This window comes from Diplotaxodon limnothrissa, linkage group LG7 (assembly GCF_057381915.1).
Source record: "Diplotaxodon limnothrissa isolate DT_005_m linkage group LG7, D_limnothrissa_male_GT1.1, whole genome shotgun sequence".
In the NCBI taxonomy this organism is placed as follows: Eukaryota; Metazoa; Chordata; class Actinopteri; order Cichliformes; family Cichlidae; genus Diplotaxodon; species Diplotaxodon limnothrissa.
The window spans coordinates 66,699,104-66,718,387 of record NC_140602.1 but is presented as its reverse complement, the minus strand read 5'-3'; the positions used below and the strand labels follow the sequence as shown (position 1 = coordinate 66,718,387).

The 19,284-nt window shown below is 39.7% G+C and overlaps 1 protein-coding gene across 1 annotated transcript; it reads left to right on the top strand.

Annotated features, from left to right (window-relative positions):
- Positions 1-1,422: 1,422 nt before the first annotated feature.
- LOC146629612 (olfactomedin-like) lies at positions 1,423-4,760 on the top strand. Its single transcript, XM_085358752.1, has 5 exons — positions 1,423-1,461; positions 1,558-1,716; positions 2,222-2,434; positions 2,571-2,703; positions 3,913-4,760. Exons 1-5 carry the CDS (start codon positions 1,423-1,425, stop codon positions 4,758-4,760), a joined length of 1,392 nt encoding a protein of 463 aa, XP_085214878.1.
- Positions 4,761-19,284: the final 14,524 nt, after the last annotated feature.

Sequence of the window (19,284 nt, the reverse complement as noted above, 5' to 3'; positions counted from 1 at the left end):
GTCATGTCCACGTTACTGCGTTATATTTCCTGTTTTACGTTGACAGTCTGTGTCCCATGTTAATGTTTTCAGGTTTGCTCCCCCTCGGTCTCGTTATGTCTGATGACTCCCAGCTGTGCTCTCCTCTTGTGTGTCATTCCTTCGTTATCCCTCTGTGTATTGAAGCCTTATGTTTTCCTTGGTCTGTGTCATGATCTCCCTTTCTTTTCAGTTTAGTTACGTTCGTGTTGAGCAATAAAACTGTTTTGAGTGCACTTTTTACCTCCTGGTGTCTGCACATTGGGTCCTCCATTCCTGCCTAGTGCACACAGTCCAGCTTTGGCAACGATGGGAACAAAAACTCCCTTTTAACAGGAAGAAACCTCCAGCAGAACCATTCTCATGGTGGGGAGGGGAGGCCTCTGCCGTGACCGGCTTGGGTTAGGGGAGGAAGACAGGACGAAGAAACGCTGTGGAGAGCCAGATATCAATAATAACTAATAATTAAATACAGAGAGGTGTATAAATACATAGTTAGTGAAAAAGGTGACTCAAAATAATTGGTACCGTCTATTTCAAAAGTTTTTTTTTAATTATGTTGATAAATACATGTCTTAGATGTTTCTTTATTATATTTTGTTTATCGATAGCAGTCTAAACCTGTTGTAATTACAAGCTACAGCCATCTACAATCTGCTGGTGATGTTTCAGAGCTGGATAATGCAATAATACTACATCCTTACTGTGCATTCTAAGCTCTGTATTGTGAGATGTGTGTGTGTATGTGTATGTATACATATATATATACATATATATATATCACTTTATTTACAAACATAAGCTTTAACATCTACCAATACAAAGTAATACCTCTCTGCAGATGCCCATTTTTTAAAGCTTAACTTTATTTATTAATCATAAAAAAATGTTGACCATAAAACAGCTAATGACTACAAACGTCAACACTACAAGGTAAATTGTTTGAATCATTTTCTTCTGCAAGCAGCTTTTTCAGGAATCTGATTTTCATACTAACATATGATAAAAACTCAATTGCTATTGGATATAGTTTTTTTTTTCATGTGAATTTAGCTTTAAAATCAGTGAGCAGTTCATTAGACTTGCTTTACATAGTTAAAAATAGATAAATAAATGAGAAATAAACAACAACATTTTAAAAAAATGCAATACTCCTCTAGAACAAAAAAGTGAAAATGAGAGCCAATAAACTAACAATGCATAAAGAAAGTGGGCGGGGTCTTACAAACCACCAGTTTGATGTTCTTAGTTGTGTCATTTGTCCAAGTGGTTTTAAGGCTGTGGAGCAACTCATCAGTGACAGGAAGCAAACCGGCAAATTCTGTGTTTGTTGTGAGTGAGTTTTTCTAAAGAAAACAGAAGAAGACCGTGTGTCAGTGTTGGTCCATCTCAGTTTCTCTAAAAATGCTGCAGCTGCTTCTATTGCTCCTGCTGTCATCCACAGTAAGTCACACAGTATTATATGTAGTATTGTTCTGTTATTGTTTGTTTACCATGTATATAAGTCTTAAGAATTTATGCTCCTATTTGCAAAATCAGGCTGACAGCCAGAGTCAGCAAGTGTCGGGCTACAAGAAGGCAAATGCATGTGTGTGCCAGCTAAACTCCACCATGTGGCTGTTCCCTGCTCAGAAGTTTAAGTACGTGTTGGAGGAAGTTCACACCTGTGAAGAATCTCTGAATAACCTACAAGAAGAGGTAAGAACTCATCTATATGCTTTATTGTACTGAAGTAAGCTCTCAGGAACTAACATTGTATTATAAAAAAAACTGTAATACAATTAAAAAGCAATCAATCAATAATCAATAAAACATTATTTAATAATTCATTAATTATTATTACCATAATGAATACTGAGTATGGGTATAATCAATTAATCAATTTGTTTTTTTTATTTTTATTTTATTGCTATGTCTAGTTTTATTCCTATGTGCATATTAGTATTGTACAGCACTTTGGTCTACCAGGTGTGTTTTTAAATAAATAAATGATGATGATGATGAATCAATCAATCAATGTTTCAATATTTAAAGATGAACAGTTTATCAAAGTTACTTTATTTTTTATATCATTTCTCCAACCACTTTTTCTTTCCCCTCGAAACAATAACTTTTTAAAATTTGGGTTTATTTTTACATTGTTCCTATGGAAAAAAAAGCCATGTCTTTGAACAAAGATTTTTTTTGTCTGCATTTCTTGCAGCTGACGTTCTCCAGCCAACGTCTTCCTCTGATCCAGGATCAGTTTACCAAATTTACAGTCCGGCTGGAGCCCTACAACTACCTGCACTCCCAGGGCCTGTATACAGAACTGTCCCTGCACCAGCTGGGCCAGGTGCTCAGCCAGTTACAGGTGGACATCGATGTGGTCCACAGCCAGCTTAACAACTCCGAGACACAGAAACTCTCCAAAGAGGTAGAGCTAAAATAGCAAATGGCAGCGAAATACAACAGAAAGAAATAAGTTGATGTTATACTATGTCAGGTCACAAGTGAACTGTTGTGATGTAACAGAATTATAAATAGAATAATATTATATCTGTCTTTGAAAGGCTGAGAAACTACATAAACATGTAAACAAGATGCAAACAATAGACACGGTTAACATGAAGACTGTGAAGGAGAAACTGCGCTACCTAAAGAATAAGTTGGAGACCTGCAAGTCAATCCCCAAAGACTTCAGAGGTATGTGAGGTGTGTGTGTGTGTGTGTGTGTGTGTGTGTGTGTGTGTGTGTGTGTGTGTGTGTGTGTGTGTGTGTGTGTGTGTGTGACATAGAGAGACAAGGGAATAAATCAGTTATCAGTTAATATGTTGCAATCAATGATCCCTTGTGACAGTGATTCTTAAATGAGATGGCAGGAGTGTATTTGTATTTTGGCTCTAACAAACTGAAACTAATGAGAAACACAATTTTTGTTTTTAAGATTTATGTGTGCATTCATCAGTTAGAAAAACGGAGTTTAGAAAATTCTGTGGCAGAAAAGAAAACAATTAAGAGCTGATGGTCAGGTTATATCCACATTCCAAAAGAAGCATAATGTTTTTCAGTCAAATTGAGTTGCATTCCCATGACGGCAGTACCAGCCAACTTAAGTTGATAAGTCAACTGATGTCCTTTTATGCTCCCAGTTGTTAAATAAATGGGGTACTTTTCAAAGTACCTTAACATGAATAGCATCTACAAGACCCTTTGCCACATACGTCCATGGCAACTCCACCTTATCTGATTTAACCTCCTAAGACCCGAACTCTTTATTTGGTGTCTGAACACAGCAGTATTTTTCCTCAGTACAAAAACAAAATGAGAAACAACAATTGTGCCCCTTTTAGCAAAATTTCTGTAACAAAGCAAAAAAAGTAAAAGATTTCTGAGCACTGAATGAAAAACAAAACATTTCTCTCCCAAACTGCTACTTCAAACATGTTTACACCTACTGTATGTGTGTAAAATTTTGTATTGTGGTCTAGACAAGCCAAAATGTGATGTCCACATATGTGGACACCAGGTCCTAGGAGTTTAATCATTGTCATATCTGTCATGAGTTATTCCTGTTCTGTTCTGTGCTGAGCCTTGATGTTGTTCTGCTGAACCTGCCTTGGGTTTTCAACATGTGGAATAAATAATATGTTTTCACCGATCCTCACAGAATTCAGATTTGGATTTTTGGCTCTAACTACGCATGGAGGGGTGGAGAGAACCCAATACAGAGCCATGCCACTCTAGAAATAAAAGCTTATTTTCACTGATCGTGACTGAAATCAGATTTGAGCTCCTTCCCCTTTTCAAAGCAAACACACACCCTCAGGGGATGATTAACAGCTGATGTTGATAAATGACTGACTGTATCTTATAATATGCTTCAGAAATCTTCTGATCTTTCTGTCTTTCCAGGTCAGGACAGGCACTGTCTCAAAGGTCTGATCACCAACATCAGTGACCCTATCACAGCTAAAGTCAGCCCTTTTGGTAAGAGCTGTGTCTCTGGTTCGTGGGGAAAACAAGCCCAGAAAGAGAGCGATGGGCAGAAGAACAGTTACTGGGTTCAACCTCTGCTCAGCAGCTACATCTGGGGCAACACTGCGCGCCTTTACCTAACCTATGAAGACCTCATGGCCTCAACAAACCACAGGGACTTTACATTTGCCTCATCGTACAGCCATCCCAACGCCATTGAGGGTCCCAGTGCTGTGCTGTACGGTAAGGCTCTGTACTATAACTGCTACCGCTCTGCAGACGTTTGCCGGTACGACCTGGAGACCAACGAGGTCAAACGGGTGACTCTTCCAGGCACCGGTGTGGGTTTCAACAACAAGTTCCCCTATTGTTACTACGATTGCCAGCTCAATAGTGATATTGATGTAGAGGCAGATGAAACAGGACTGTGGGCTCTCTATGCCACTCTAGGTAACCATGGTAACCTCGTGATCAGCCGCTTAGTTTGGGACAGCGAGGTGAAGAGTCTCAACGTGACACAGACGTGGGAAACGAGGCTGTTCAAGAAGGCAGTAAGTAACGCCTTCATGGTGTGCGGTGTGATGTATGCGACTCGTTACGTTAATGAGTACCGGGAGGAGGTGTTCTACGCCTTCGACACAGCCACAGGCAAAGAAGACAACTCACTAGCAATACCACTGGAGAAGGTAGCTAAAGCAGTGGCTAGTCTGAGCTACAATCCCACCAACAAGCAGATCTACATGTACAACGATGGATACTTGCTGGCCTACCAGGTTTACTTCTGATCTGAAGCTTTGTAGCTAGTTATTGTCACATGACCAAGCAAAACAAAACAAAAAAGGCAATGGCTGTTTTGTGCAGCAGCAATTTTATTCGGTCTTGCAAATGCTGAAGATAAATCATGTATGATGTACAAAAGAACAACCATAATAAAGAGTTAAGTAACAATGAGATGAAAACTCTTTATGCCCTTTTTTGCTCTCTTTACTAGTATTTTTTTAAAACACACAAAAAAACACACACACATAGACACACACACAGAGACAGACACGCACGTTTTTCTTGTTGACTGTGACCAGCTAGTTAATGTATTAATGTTTAGCAGGTGACAAAAAGACATGTTAACATTTCCAAATCTTAAAAATTCCCTTAGAGTGCTGTTACTATGTAAAATGTAAATAAACCCAGGTTTGATTGCCAATACAACATAGAAAACAAATCAACAGCTTAAACTAAGAAAATGTATCATTTTAAAAAAATTGGCTCATAGTAAGGGAACAAATTGCAGTTGTACCAGGTGTCTACAGTAGGTGGCAGTGTGATCCCACTCTGGAGTGGATGAGGACAGATGTTTCCACTGCTGAGCCACGGTTTCCAGTTTCTGGCTGGCTGCCTCTTAGACACACCCAAAGCTCTGCTCCCATAATGACAGAAGCCAAACAGCAGCCTGCTGGCTCAAGACGAAACTCTGCGGTCTGCTTTTTACCATGTATGCGGTGGGACCGAGCTCATGTTTCTGTGCAGTTAAAATAGGCTGGGCAGAATCTACATGTTCTGTAATGACATGCTGGATCCTGAACATTTTGGTAACCTTTACAGATTAAGTTTGTGTTTCTTTCTGAAATCCACCCTTTCATTGTTGGTCTACTAACACTGTCACACACATATGGGAAATAATAAATGACTAAAAACGATCTAATTGCACACATAATGCTAATATCTATATATCACAGTGGAGGCCTCCAACCCTTTCAACAATTTTCCCTTTTTTGTATATCTGTGGAAAATCGCTGCATCAGATAAAAATTACAATTTTGCGTAGGAGTGCACAGCAATTTCACACTACCTTGTTCTAGTAGTGTGCTTAATAATAATTAATATCAAAATGAAATTGAGGTGGTGAAGCATAATTTTTCAAAATTACAAATGAATGCAGGAGCCAAGCGTCCAGGCACAACTGTTTAATTTGCTATTTGATGCCCTCTGAGTTTCTGTGGGCATTAAAGCTGGTATATTTTTATGCTTTTTAACGCCTGTGTTTTTTGCCGTTGCGGTTGTTTTTGTTGTTGTTTTAAATATAAATGAAATTATTTTGTTTTCCATTTGTTGCCAGAATCAGGTGACCACGTTTTCATTAAAACTAACTTTATTGTTAAGGCAAAGTGTAAGTGTTACTTATGAATCAGTAAAAAACAATCCTCTCTTGTTATATTACTTTAATGATCTTGTTATAAAATGATAACTGAAGTAGAGAGATTCGAAAGCTATAACACAGCATCTTTCAGATATTGTATTAATAAGAATTTACAGGCATATTTTAAGACACCTTTAGCCAAACCAACCTTAAAATAAAGCTAAAAGTTTTACTCTCAGTCTCTTATTTGAAAGACAGCAAACTGTCATGAATCATTGCTCCTTTTTCACAGCTTTTTGATTCAGTTTTGCGAATTACCATGCTAAACATGAGCGTGTTACCATTTACATTGGCGCTTATAATCCTCTGAACACAGAGCAACAGGCATGGCTTTAGAGCTGCAGAATCCAATTGGAGAAACAGTCGCATGAGCATTGCAGATTGCATGAATACACCAATGTCACTACCTTCAGCTTGGCTAATCATACCACAGCTTTTCCTGTAGAAAGGCAAACACTGACTCAATCGATTCCAGCAAATAAGGTGAAGATCTTGTGGAAGCAGGAAGTGAAGCTGAAGTTCTTGAATCCTGGTTTCATTACATTGTCACTAATTGTTTTGGGCTGAGGCTTAATTGATCACTTACAGAGCGTGCTCATCTATATGCCAGGAAGTTCTCATTGTGTCCACAAGGCACGATGATTGCCTGTCAGTTTCACCTTAAGTCATCATCGCATTATTACTCATAAATATGTAATGTTGCATTAAAGAGTCCATCTGATGTGCACAGCCATTATAACTTGCTACCGGTATCAAGTACAGATGATTACCAGCAAACACTGACATTGGCACTGACAACACTCAGTTACTTCTTAAAACAGAATAATTGCTACGATGCCTTCCAGTCAGGTTTTAGACAGAACCACAGCACTGAAACTGCTCTGACCAAAGTGTTTAATGACATATGTCTGAATACAGACAGTGGAAAAATGTCAGTCCTAGTTTTACTGGATCTCAGTGCAGCATTTGATACAGTTGACCACAACATATTACTCAAACGACTGGAGAACTGGACAGGTCTTTCAGGAACTGTACTAAACTGGTTCAAAACATACTTAGAAAACAGGAAATACTTTGTATCAATAGGTAACTTCACATCTGAGCAGACAAGTATCACATGTGGAGTTCCCCAAGGTTCCATCTTGGGACCCCTTCTGTTTAACATCTACATGCTCCCACTGGCACAGATTATAAACAACAACAAAATAAACTATCACAGCTATGCAGATGACACACAAATATATATCACAATGTCACCAGGAGACCGAGGCCCTGTACAGGCTCTTGGTAAATGCATTGAGGAAATCAATGACTGGTTGTGCCACAATTTTCTCCAGCTAAACAAAAACAAAACTGAGGTAATAGTCTTTGGCGCCAAAGAAAAACGATTACAGGTCACCAGAGAACTTCAATCTATACATCTAAAAACCACAAACCAGGCGAGAAATTTGGGTGTAGTGATGGATGCAGACCTAAACTTAGAAAAACACATTAAGACAATAACAAAGTCAGCTTACTATCACCTCAAGAATATATCAAGGATAAAAGATCTGATGTCTCAACAGGACCTGGAAAAACTAGTCCATGCATTCATCTTTAGTAGGCTTGATTACTGTAACAGCATCTTTACAGGTCTACCTAAAAAATCAGTCAGACAACTACAGCTCATTCAGAACTCTGCTGCTCGAGTCCTCACTAAGACCAAAAAAGTGGACCACATCAGTCCAGCTCTGAGGTCCTTACACTGGCTGCCTGTCCGTCAGAGGATAGACTTTAAAGTTCTGATGCTGGCCTATAAAGCTCTGAATGGTTTAGGACCAAAATACATCAATGACCTCCTGACCCAGTATGAACCTTCCAGATCCCTCAGGTCATCTGGATCCGGTCTTTTATCAGTTCCCAGAGTCAGAACCAGACACGGAGAAGCTGCATTCAGCTTTTATGCTCCTTATATCTGGAACAAACTCCCAGAAAGCCTCAGATCAGCTGAAACACTCAGTTTATTTAAATCCAGGTTGAAGACTCACCTGTTCTCAGCTGCATTTGAATAAAGCACCAAATCCACACTTTAAGCTTAAATTTCAAAACTTACATTTAACTACTGATTTTATCTACTGTTCTGATTTTATCTGTTTTGATTTTATATACTGTTTTGTTTGTTTGTTTGTTTGTTTGTTTGTTAATTAGTTAGTTAGTTTATTTGCTTGTTTTAATCAATTTTAAATCATGCTTTTTATTTGTTCTTGTTTCTAATGTCTCTGTAAAGCACTTTGAATCACCTTGTTGTTGAATTGTGCTATACAAATAAACTTGCCTTGCCTTGCCTTGCCTTGCCTTGGCTGATCCTGAGCTACCGGATGATCTTCCTTACAGCACCACCAGGCAATGTTTTCAGCTTAAATCACAGGCTGGTACAAAATACAGCCCACGCATGGCTGCTTTTTCACCTTTTGGTTTCCTTTGGACTTCCTTTGCAGACAGACTGGGTTAGTGAACATGAGCTGTGTCCTGTTTGCTGGCAGAGTCTGGGAGAACTTTGAGGTACTGGGTTTGAAATATGTTAACCTTTTGTTACTTGAGTCTGCCACAACAAAGCTTTTCAAAAGTGTGTAGACACGACTCAACAGTTTCTGTTTCAAACAAACACTGGCCACAAAGGCACTGTGGTGCCAGTATCACGTTTCACAAGTGATTGTTTTTACTTGCAAATTGCTGATAAATTTGCAAACCCTAGAGAGCCCTTTTGTGATCATGCATAGGTCACATAAGCACATAATGGAGATTAATTAGAAACATCTGTGTTACAAACTGCATTAAAAAGTTGTATTAAAAACTGAGAACGTGTTTACTACTTACATAGGAAATATGAAGGTAAGAGCCACTAAGGTACTGTTAATCCAATGCATCTGATTTAGTGATCGTCAGCAGACATATAAAAGCAGACATTGTGCAGTTTGCTTGTTCCTGAAAATTCATCCCAGGGTCAGACGTGTTGCCAATCCTCGGACTCTCAGACCTCAGTTAACATGTTAAATGCTAAAGTTCATAATTAGAAAATGACTGAACAAGTGTGGCTTGTCTGGAAGGATTGCCAGAATATAAAACAACAATCAAAAAAACTTCTCTCTAAAAGGAACATGGCTTAGTTTTGCAAAGTTGCATCTGGACAAACCACAACACTTCTGGAACAATGCTTTTTTTGACAGACGAGACCAAAGTGGAGATGTTTGACTATAATCAATGGCCCCGCATTTAGAGAAACCCAAACACAGCATATCAGCAAAAAACACAAAAACAGCCTACTAACTTACTAACTGACAGCATGGCAGTGGAGGGCTGATGAATTGAGTTTCTTTTGCAGCCACACGACCCAGCCGTCTTTCAGTTACCGAGTTGACCATGAAATCTTTTGTATACCAGTAAATTCTAGAGTCAAATGTGAAGCCATCTGTCTGACAACCAAAGCCCAAATTGGTCTTTCAACAGGACAATGAAATAAGTGCCAAAGAGTTATTGCCCTTTCGGTGTGTTTGCTGTGAATTTATGGCTCCTGTTTTCACCCTTGAACTGTTTGACTTTTAATTTTTTTGGGCCAGTTATGTTATTTTTTTGTCTTGTCATTAGTTAATTAATTTATATGACACCAAAACACAAAACCAGTTTCCCCAAGGTGCTTTATATTGTAAAGCAAAGACTTGAGCGTAATACGTATTTGAATTTTAACAAACTTATGGCCTCTTATCTACTGCTGCTACTACTACTGATATTACAAAGAATGACAAATATATAAATATTTTCTACATTGTGCGAAGCACTTTATGATTTATGAAACAACATGCATTGTTCACATAAATTAAAAAGTAGTAATATTTTTCACTAATTATTACATTTTTTTTTATCTTACAAGGTTTAGAAATGCAAACACTTGGCATAAAATCTGACCGTTCCTGTCCCTGGAAGTTTCCATGTCTTAGCTTAAGTGTAAGGAAATGCCATCACTTATGGAGTAGCTTTTGAAAGAATGCTGAGCAGAGTTTTCCACAGGCAGGTCTGTATTACAGCACATACATGATGTCTCAGGAGTATTAATCCCTCCAGCACCCCCCCCCATCAGCATTAGTACCAAGGTTCTGCTTCCATCCTGTGATCAGCAAACGCTGTCTCCATTATTGTTGTTAATAGGGACTGTAGTAGGACTAGATGATACTCTAGTCCTAATACTAAACTTTAAAAAGTTGAATAAGTAACAACGGTGAAATGTTATTAATGAAGAGTATGGAGCTTCAGAATAGACAGGTGGAGTACAGTAAGACTATGAGAAGTTAATCAGATTATGGTAGCACTGCACTGGATTATTGTGTGAATGAAGACTGCTGTAGTGTGTATGCCCACAACTGTGAGTGCATTCCAGTTCAATTCACAACAACAACGACAACAACAGGGCCTTTTGTATGATAAAGACTCTGCAATATTAGAGACAGACCCCCAAAGAGCAGAGGATCCTTTATCATACCTTTAACACTTGGCAATGGTAGGAAGGAAGAACTGTTTTTTTTTAACAGGGAGAGACGCGCAGCAGAAGGAAGCTCAGGGAGGGGAGGCCATCTGCTACAAGTGGTTGATGGTAAAGGAAAAGGGAAGTTCCAAATGTTCAACTTCAAGTATTTTTTTGAGCCTGGTACAAAAGACGGTTTTCAGAATCACAATATTTTGTGATCTGAGAGGATGTGCACTATATAGCTACTTCCCCCCCTTATAAGCAAATTTGCTCTTAATGGGCAAACAAGCATGAATAGCAAACTTCAGTATCAAGCAGTCCAATCTAGTTGTGAAGGCATCATTTGTTTGATCATTTTAATGGCTACTCACAGCAAAGCAGTTTGTTGCTTCTCCAATACCAGTAAAAAAACAAACAAACCCAACTTAAATCTGAGCTCTGCTCTGACTTGTTCAGGTTGCACTGATAGCAAACTTTATAGTGCAAAATCTTATCTAGTAGTTCTTCAAATACACATATTTCATCAGTGACAGTTTCTTCCCATCCAGTGGTTTTGTCAGCCAAATGTAAGATGGGGCCCTTCTGCTGTGTGAAACTTTAATTAACCAAAAAGATATTTCTTCTGCCTCAAAAGAGACTCTGCCTTCAAGTATTATTTGTGAAGCAAAAATATCCAGTCTGCCAGAAGCTGGGGAGTGAAAACAGAGCTGCACACACTGTACCAAAAGAGGATCACGAAAATGAGTTTTCCTCTTCACTAGCTCAACATCCTGCCTTTGCCATTGTTGCTGTGTTTGCACAGTAAAATATTCTGAAAGAAATGTGTAATCTTAACAAATTTCCCCGCAAGAAACAAACTGACCAAGACTAGATGTTAGCTTTGCAAGCTTTTATATGCTTACATATACTATATAACGTGGAGGCAGTCATCTGTAGTAATAACTGTGGATGTGATTGAAATGTGAGAAACACTAGACACTCCAACGTGAGGAGTGCGTGATGTGTGAAGAAGCAGTGGACAATACATGAGGGAGGAAAGAGAAATGTATTGCTTCCATGTGTTGGACAAATCACAATGAATCACTTCAGATTTGTGCTGTTCTGCACTATTTGTCAAGCTTATTTGCAGACAGAGTAACACTGGTTTGTTCCAACACCAATGATGGAAGCATCTAGAGCTGCATTGCTCCATATTATATATTATATTAATAAGATAATGATGTGATGTGTAAAAGGGGCTGTTGGTGGTGCATGTGACCACTAACAGCCCCTTTTACTTTTTTTTGCTTTAGACTTGGTCCTTTGGACTTGAATCCCAGAAAGAAAAACTTAGTAGTCCATAACTTAGAATGGTAGTGAATAACACGAATAGCTAAAAGATTAAAGGTGACAGAGCAGGTAGATTTATCTAAAGCTGTTAAGAACCAAAGCGGAGCTCAAAACAGTGAACTGGTCTTGATTTAAATTGTTAGCCAAAAACACAAGAAAATGCTGTTCCACATTTGTTTTTGCTTGTGCATAAGGTCATCCATCCATTTTCTTCTGCTTATCCAATTCAGGGGGCTGGAGGCTATCACAGCTGCCATTGGCAGTGTTGGGAAGGTTACTTTTAAAATGTATTCCATTACAGAATACAGAATACATGCCCCAAAATGTATTCTGTAATGTATTCCGTTACGTTACTCAATGACAGTAACGTATACTGAATACTTTGGATTACTTAATATATTATCATGCTTTTTACAACAACGTGAATGTACTATTGCTGTGTGATTTATTACTATTACTGAAGGTCCGCGACTCCGAGCTGTAGTAAAGGGACCTCTGACTAATACGGCGGAGTCCCTGTCGGCTCATAGCCGAAAACTAGCTTTACTTTGTTGTGTGGGTTAACTTTTCTTGCGGGAGACAGAGAGAGGCGTTGAAAGACTGCTCCAACGGAACTTATTGTTTTCGGAGGAAAACACGAACACGGTGTACAGTCGAGTCCTAATAGCTTACTTACAACTGGGCTCGTCAGGCTCTCTTCTTGGCTGCAGTGGTTATTATTATATTTACATGCTTCCAGCTCCCGTTTTTCCTCGATGACAACTCGTACCTTTCCACTCCCCTTTTTCTCCCTCCTCGCGCTCACAGACCCATAACGCGTATGGCAGTCCATTCTCCCTGCAGCACGGACTACACTACCCATGATGCTACATTCTTTAGAGCTATGCTTGTAGCATTCTGCCTGTTAGCTTAGCACAACAACAACAACAACAACGAAAAGGCGCTCTCTCACCCAGGACCCGCGACAAAATGAAACAGGAAAGTACCGCAGTGTAATCCATTTATTTCAACAAAGTAACTGTATTCTGAATACCACCTTTTTAAACGGTAACTGTAACGGAATACAGTTACTCATATTTTGTATTTTAAATATGTAACGGCGGTACATGTATTCCGTTACTCCCCAACACTGGCCATTGGGCACCCATAGCTGCCAGGTTAGGTGATAAATACATCAAAATAATGTTTATATCTTACTGCATTACCCCAAATTTTGTCGCTCCATTTATAAAATAATAATTACAATCTGCTGCACTAGAACAACCCAGTTCTTGAGGTTTCGCCAAATTCCATTATAACCCTGAGTTTAGCCCAGTGTTTTGTCATGTAGGAGTTTGTGAACCTGTAAAGAAATTTAAATTTTAAATCTCTGCCCGAAAGTTTACTAATAAAATACATTCATAAAAATCAATTCCACTTTATTCCCTCATCCTGTTGGTATCAGAGACTTTATTTTCTTTGAGATACAGTTGTGAATCACTTGAGTACATAACCCGTTTGTGCATAATGACTGGAAGTTTATGGATTCATTCCCATAGTAATATGATATGCTGAGAGCAAACTCCTTCTGATTCTCCAGATGGGTGGAACTGAGGAATAAAAATGAAAGAAGCGGAGAAGCAGCGCCAGTGCAGACATCAGGCACCAGTAGAAGGTCAGTAGAAATGTCCTCCCCTCTAATTTCAGAGGGTAGGAGAGTAATTACACACCAATTTTACCTCTACCTCCTCCCTCAATGCATTCAACTCCTCCCAGCCTCCCTCTTCTGCCTTCTTCCCTTCACCCCAACCCATCCCTATCCTTCTCATATTGCCTCCTTACCCACACTGTACCTTCCTGTATATCAAAGATAGATACAGTCATGTGAAAATAAAGTTTTCACAGGACCCTGTACAGTCCTGTGAAAACCTAAGTGCATGCTAGCACCTTTAGCAGCAATAACCTGAAGTAAATGTTTTCTGTTTGACTTTTTCAGTTCTTCACATCATTGTGGGGGAATTGTGTCCCACTATTCCTTACAACATTGCTTCAGTTCATTGAGATTTGTGGGCATTGTTTATGAATAGCTTTCAACCACAGCACTTCAGTATGGTGGAAATCTGGACTACGGCTCTGAAATTTCAACACCTTGATTCTTTAGCTGTTGTACAAATGGCCTCACATTTGATTCTTGAATACTTCCGGATATAGAGGAATTCATGGTCGCGTCACTGACTGCAAGCTGCCCAGGTCCTGTGGCTGCAAAACAGGACCAAACCAGTAGGTCTATATTAGCCTGCTGACAGTTAGCATGAAGCGTATGAACTGATATGTTATGTTTAGCTTTCACTACATGTGGTGCTATGCATCGGTCTTGTTGGTCCAATTTGGCATTGTTCCAGAAGTCTTGTGATATGTTCAGATCACCCGGGTGGTCAAACAAAAACAAGACCAGGAACATGAATGAGTGTAGAAAATTTTGTGACTATTTCACTGTGGCTGTAGCTCAGGTGGCAGAGCAGGTCAGCCACTAATCAGAAGGTTGGTGGTTCATGTCCTTGGGCAAGATACTAACCCCATGTTTGCCTACTGGTGGTGGCCAGTGTCCGGCAGCCTCGCCTCTGTCAGTGTGCCCCAGGGCAGCTGTGGCTACAATGTAGCTTGCCATCACCAGTGTGTGAATGTGTGTGTGAATGGGTGAATGACTGAATGTAGTGTAAAGCACTTTGGGGTCCTTAGGGACTGAGTAAAGCGCTATACAAATGCAGACCATTTACCATTCAAATGTTCCTGAGACTGCTTCTTGTAATACTGAGTTCTTTCTAATGATTACCTCAAAGTGGGTAGCCAGCTAGTAACATTCCTAGCACTAGTGAATCAAAATAGCCCACAAAGAGACCAACCATGCTGGGCGATTATTTGTTATTTTGGTACCTAGAAAAGCCTAGATATCTAGGCTTTGAGATAGCAAAATTAAATATAAAGAAATATTAAATATAAAGACTCAAACTCCAAGTTTAGGGTGTTTTTTGTTGTTGTTGTTGTTTTAAATCACGTTATTATATCGCTTATGTCAATTTTGACATTACTTCGAAGCTTAAATTTAGACTATTGTGAAAAAACAACAAACAACCCTAATCTTAAACCGGTTAACCAGTTACATGGTGCATGTTCAGAAGCTAAGACTCCCTGAGGGGAATCAAAAAGGAGAAAGCAGGAACTCAGTGGAAAAGTTGGCCACCTATTATCTTACAGTGGCACAGCCAGATGTTTGCTCCTGCTAAAAATGTTCTGAGACTTTTGTGCTCGTCCTGTTAAACTAAAACCACAAAGGTGCCGGCCTTGATGAGAAATGGAGATATAAAAAAGTGGTGTGGGAGTAGAGCTGCGATGGGTGGAACCATCCTCGCAGCTATATAAAGCGGTCTAATGACAAGGCATCCGAGAGTTTGAAGATATAAATACGTTTCTTAAAGAGCTGTTCAGTCCACCACCCTGTCCTGAAATGACAGGGTGGATGGAAAGGGAGTGTGAGTGGGAGTGTGTGTTTGTGTGTTTCAGAGCCAGTTAATTCACACACTCGGTGGACAGTTTTACTGTTGAACTTGTTCTTTGCTCCACATTGTACTACTGTGTCACAGATGTTTCTCATGTTGAACACTCATTAAACACACACACGATCCCATACTGTATAATTGCACTTGATTTATGTTCAGAATGTGTTGTCTTACATGTCTTGTAAGGAGCTACAGTAGTCTCAAACACTGAGTTTAGCCCATAAGTCAAAGCCAGCATTTCTGCTGACCAAATGTTGGCCCCTGATGTTGGTCTTATGTTGACACAAGACTGGGCAGGGCTCGCAGTAAATTAGTAAAATAACATACACCACATTTAGACAGAGGAGCCGTTTTACTGAGTCACAAGACTTCCCATTTATTTATTTATTTACCTTGGTGTGACAGAACTTCCTTCAGCAAACATCTTTTTTTGTGTTTATATTCTTGAATTTTGCAGATTCATAAATGTGCAGTCTTTTTCACTCTTTACCAGAAACTATTTGCCTGTTGGCACAAATATTTCTGTTCATTTTGTATGGTCACATTCACCTCTGCTTTCGGTCTGCTTCTCTTGATTTTCCTCTAGACTTCAGACTTACGTTATCTTGAAACTGTCTCAGTGATGCTGAAGGTAAGCATCGTACTGCAATGATGACATTTAGCAGATTCACATTAGCATTTCTATTTGTAGTTTTAACATTTGTAGTTTTGACATTTGTTATCCACAATGACACAATTTCTACCAATTACAGTGAGGGGACGATCGTGGCTCAAGAGTTGACAGTTCATCTTGTAATCGGAAGGTTGCCGGTTCGAGCCCCGGTTCCAACAGTCTTGGTCGTTGTGTCCTTGGGAAAGACACTTCACCCGTTGCCTACTGGTGGTGGTCAGAGGGCCCGGTGGCGCCAGTGTCCGGCAGCCTCGCCTCTGTCAGTGCGCCAGGGCAGCTGTGGCTACAATATAGCTTGCCATAACCAGTGTGTGAATGTGTGGATGACTGAATGTAGTGTAAAACGCTTTGGGGTCCATAGGGACTGAGTAAAGCGCTATACAAGTACAGGTCATTTACCATTTGCATCATTGCTAGTGGCCTTCTCCTACTCCAGAGGATTTCTGCAGCATGAATAGCTATTTCAGCTGTTCGAGGTTTAAAAAGTAACAGAAATCTACACGCGTTATTCAGGAATTCAGGATGATCATCATTTATAAAGATGTCTTATACAAAAGGCAACTAAAATACAAATTATTAAACTCTTAAGTAAGGTTTAAATGAATCAAAGCTAGAATACTGTTCACAGACTGTTGATTAAACCAACAGTGGCATCGCTTTGACATCTGTTTGTTTTAACCAGATGTGACCATATTTGGTGAGTTTAAGGTACTTCTGATTTTGCTTCACCGAAGGTTCTCTACACTCTGTAAATGTGGTGCTATGGATCGTTCTTGTCTGTCCAGTTTTACATTCTTCCAGATGTCTTGTGATTTGTTTGGATCACCCAGGTCGTTCAAAAAATAAATAAATAAAAAGGACCAGGAACATGAATGAGCAGAGAAAAGTTGGGAACTATTTCACAGATGTCCCTGAGACTGTTCCTTGTGATGATTAACTCAAAGTGGTTAGCTAGCTAGTAACATTCCTAGCACTAGCGAATCCAAATAGCCCGCGAGGAGACCAGCCATGCTGGGTGATTATTTGGGCAGTTATTTTGATACCTAGAAAAGCCTACACCAGCCTTTTGATATCTAATTTTGAGATATCAAAATTAAGTATTATTATTAATGTTATTAGAGTTCCTGGCACAGACTGCTTGAGGGTAATACATGTAGCACCTGTGCTAGTAATTAAAATCCTCTTAATCGTTGTATTCAGGTATTTTCAGTCCCACTGTGACAGTTATATATAAACTTAAGCTCCTCTCCATTCAGTCTGCTTTTACAAAAAATTGTGAAAGAATAGATCATTATAGAGAGCTCACTGAAGTCGAGTTTGGTAATAGGATGTCACTGGTACAATGTTAGTTTGTGAAATATTCCATGATCATATGTAAGTAGTGATATTTCAATATGAAAATGTTTAGAAACCACAGCCATTCAAACACTAAGTGGCAGGCCACGCAAAGTTACAGACCGAGGTGCTGAGGCACACAGTGCACAAGAGTTGTGAACGCTCTGCTGACTCATTAACTGCGGCGCTCCAGCAGGAGAAAGAAGGAGGAACTGTCATGGAGGACCAAGCCCCTGCATGGGCTGTATCATGTGTTACTCATCAGCAGGTCAGTGGACTGATCTCCTGTCCCTGTATGCTTGGGAAAGATACCAAACCAGCTGCCCCCAATGTATCCATTGGAGCGTGAGTGTTTATATGAATTAATGTAAGATATCAAATACTGAATCCGACCAGTGGCTAGAAAAGGCCAGCTGGAGGAGCTGATCATGGCAGCATAAGATCACAAGACCAGATCAGTAAATCTGTGTAAAGGTGAAAGAAGTCCAGCACATAGTAACAGGATATAAGAATAAAGTTGGGACCACATACTGTATACTGAAAAGCTCATCCAAGTGCCTGGCACAGTGTACAGGAACATCTCTGCCACACACAGACTAGAAGTCCCCAAGTCCTGATGGGAGACACCAACAAAGGCTACAGGCTAAGTTCCTGCAGCACTCCAAGGTTAAAACAGACAAGCACCTGCTGAAGAAACCACACAAGCTTTTTGGTGGTTGACAAAATGCAGAAGAGGGCAGTTTTATAGATGTAGCAATCCCAGAAAAAAGAAACATCAGAAGCACAAGACAATCGAGACATACCAGAGGCTGAAGGACAACTGGAGCAGAATGTAAAGTCCACAGTGGTAAACAACAGAGGAGCTAAAACCCTGAAGCTGGAAGAGTGGCTCCAGGAAACATATTAATCACCATATTATTGGTATTAGATAATATACAGTAATATACAGTATTATGTCATGGTATGTAATCATTTAGTATCTTATTATAACAAAACCATATTGCAGTAATTTGTGGTTGTCTGGTGGGCTGGAAGTGGGCATTTAAAGGTCACACCATTTCCAAAACTGGGAATGGCTGACAGACAGTTTGATAGCACTGTGTGATGCAAAAAGCAGTGTATAAAGCATAGATAATTAGGCAGATGAGAAACCATTAACAATGTAGTAAATATGCAGTATAATCAGCATTCAAAATACTGTCAGCATCCATTGCCAAAGGCTTTTCAAACCAGCGAGGGTCAGTTATGCATGATAAGCTAAAGCAGGCAGAAGAGTGAAAGCACTTAGGGAGTGGATCAGCTCAAAGCCTCTTTAATCTTATAATCTTTAATAGAGTAGCTCTTGTTAGCTGGTTTTAGCCCTAGAGGAAAACGCCACGCTGCCCCTGCTCCTTTCTGCCTATTACAATCACTCCAACATGCATCGACAGTTAGTTGACAGCAGTGATCACACATGTGCACTTTACACAAAATGATGCGCTAGGCTGACAGAAAAAGCCAAATATCAGCCAACAACCTCCAGCTGGATTCCTCATCAAAAATGAATTGTGTTGGACTTAATTAAACCATTTAGGCGACTAACGCAGAGAACATGTTTCTCTTGTTTCTGTCGTGTCTCATGACCGTCAATCCCCGGCTCTGCTTTCTAATAAGAAAACAGTTAAACACAATCCAATCCTATCCAATCAAATTACAGTCACCATTTGGTCCTATTAGAAGTCTGCAGCACCCCCGAGGTCAGCGGCAT

What these genes read in the sequence shown, in the direction of transcription:
- LOC146629612 (XM_085358752.1), top strand. Translation starts at nt 1,423, where the DNA reads ATGCTGCAGCTGCTTCTATTGCTCCTGCTGTCATCCACA. An exon ending in CACAGAAACTCTCCAAAGAG is followed by an intron (nt 2,435 to 2,570) that starts GTAGAGCTAAAA and finishes TGTCTTTGAAAG; the next exon opens with GCTGAGAAACTACATAAACA. An exon ending in AATCCCCAAAGACTTCAGAG is followed by an intron (nt 2,704 to 3,912) that starts GTATGTGAGGTG and finishes CTGTCTTTCCAG; the next exon opens with GTCAGGACAGGCACTGTCTC.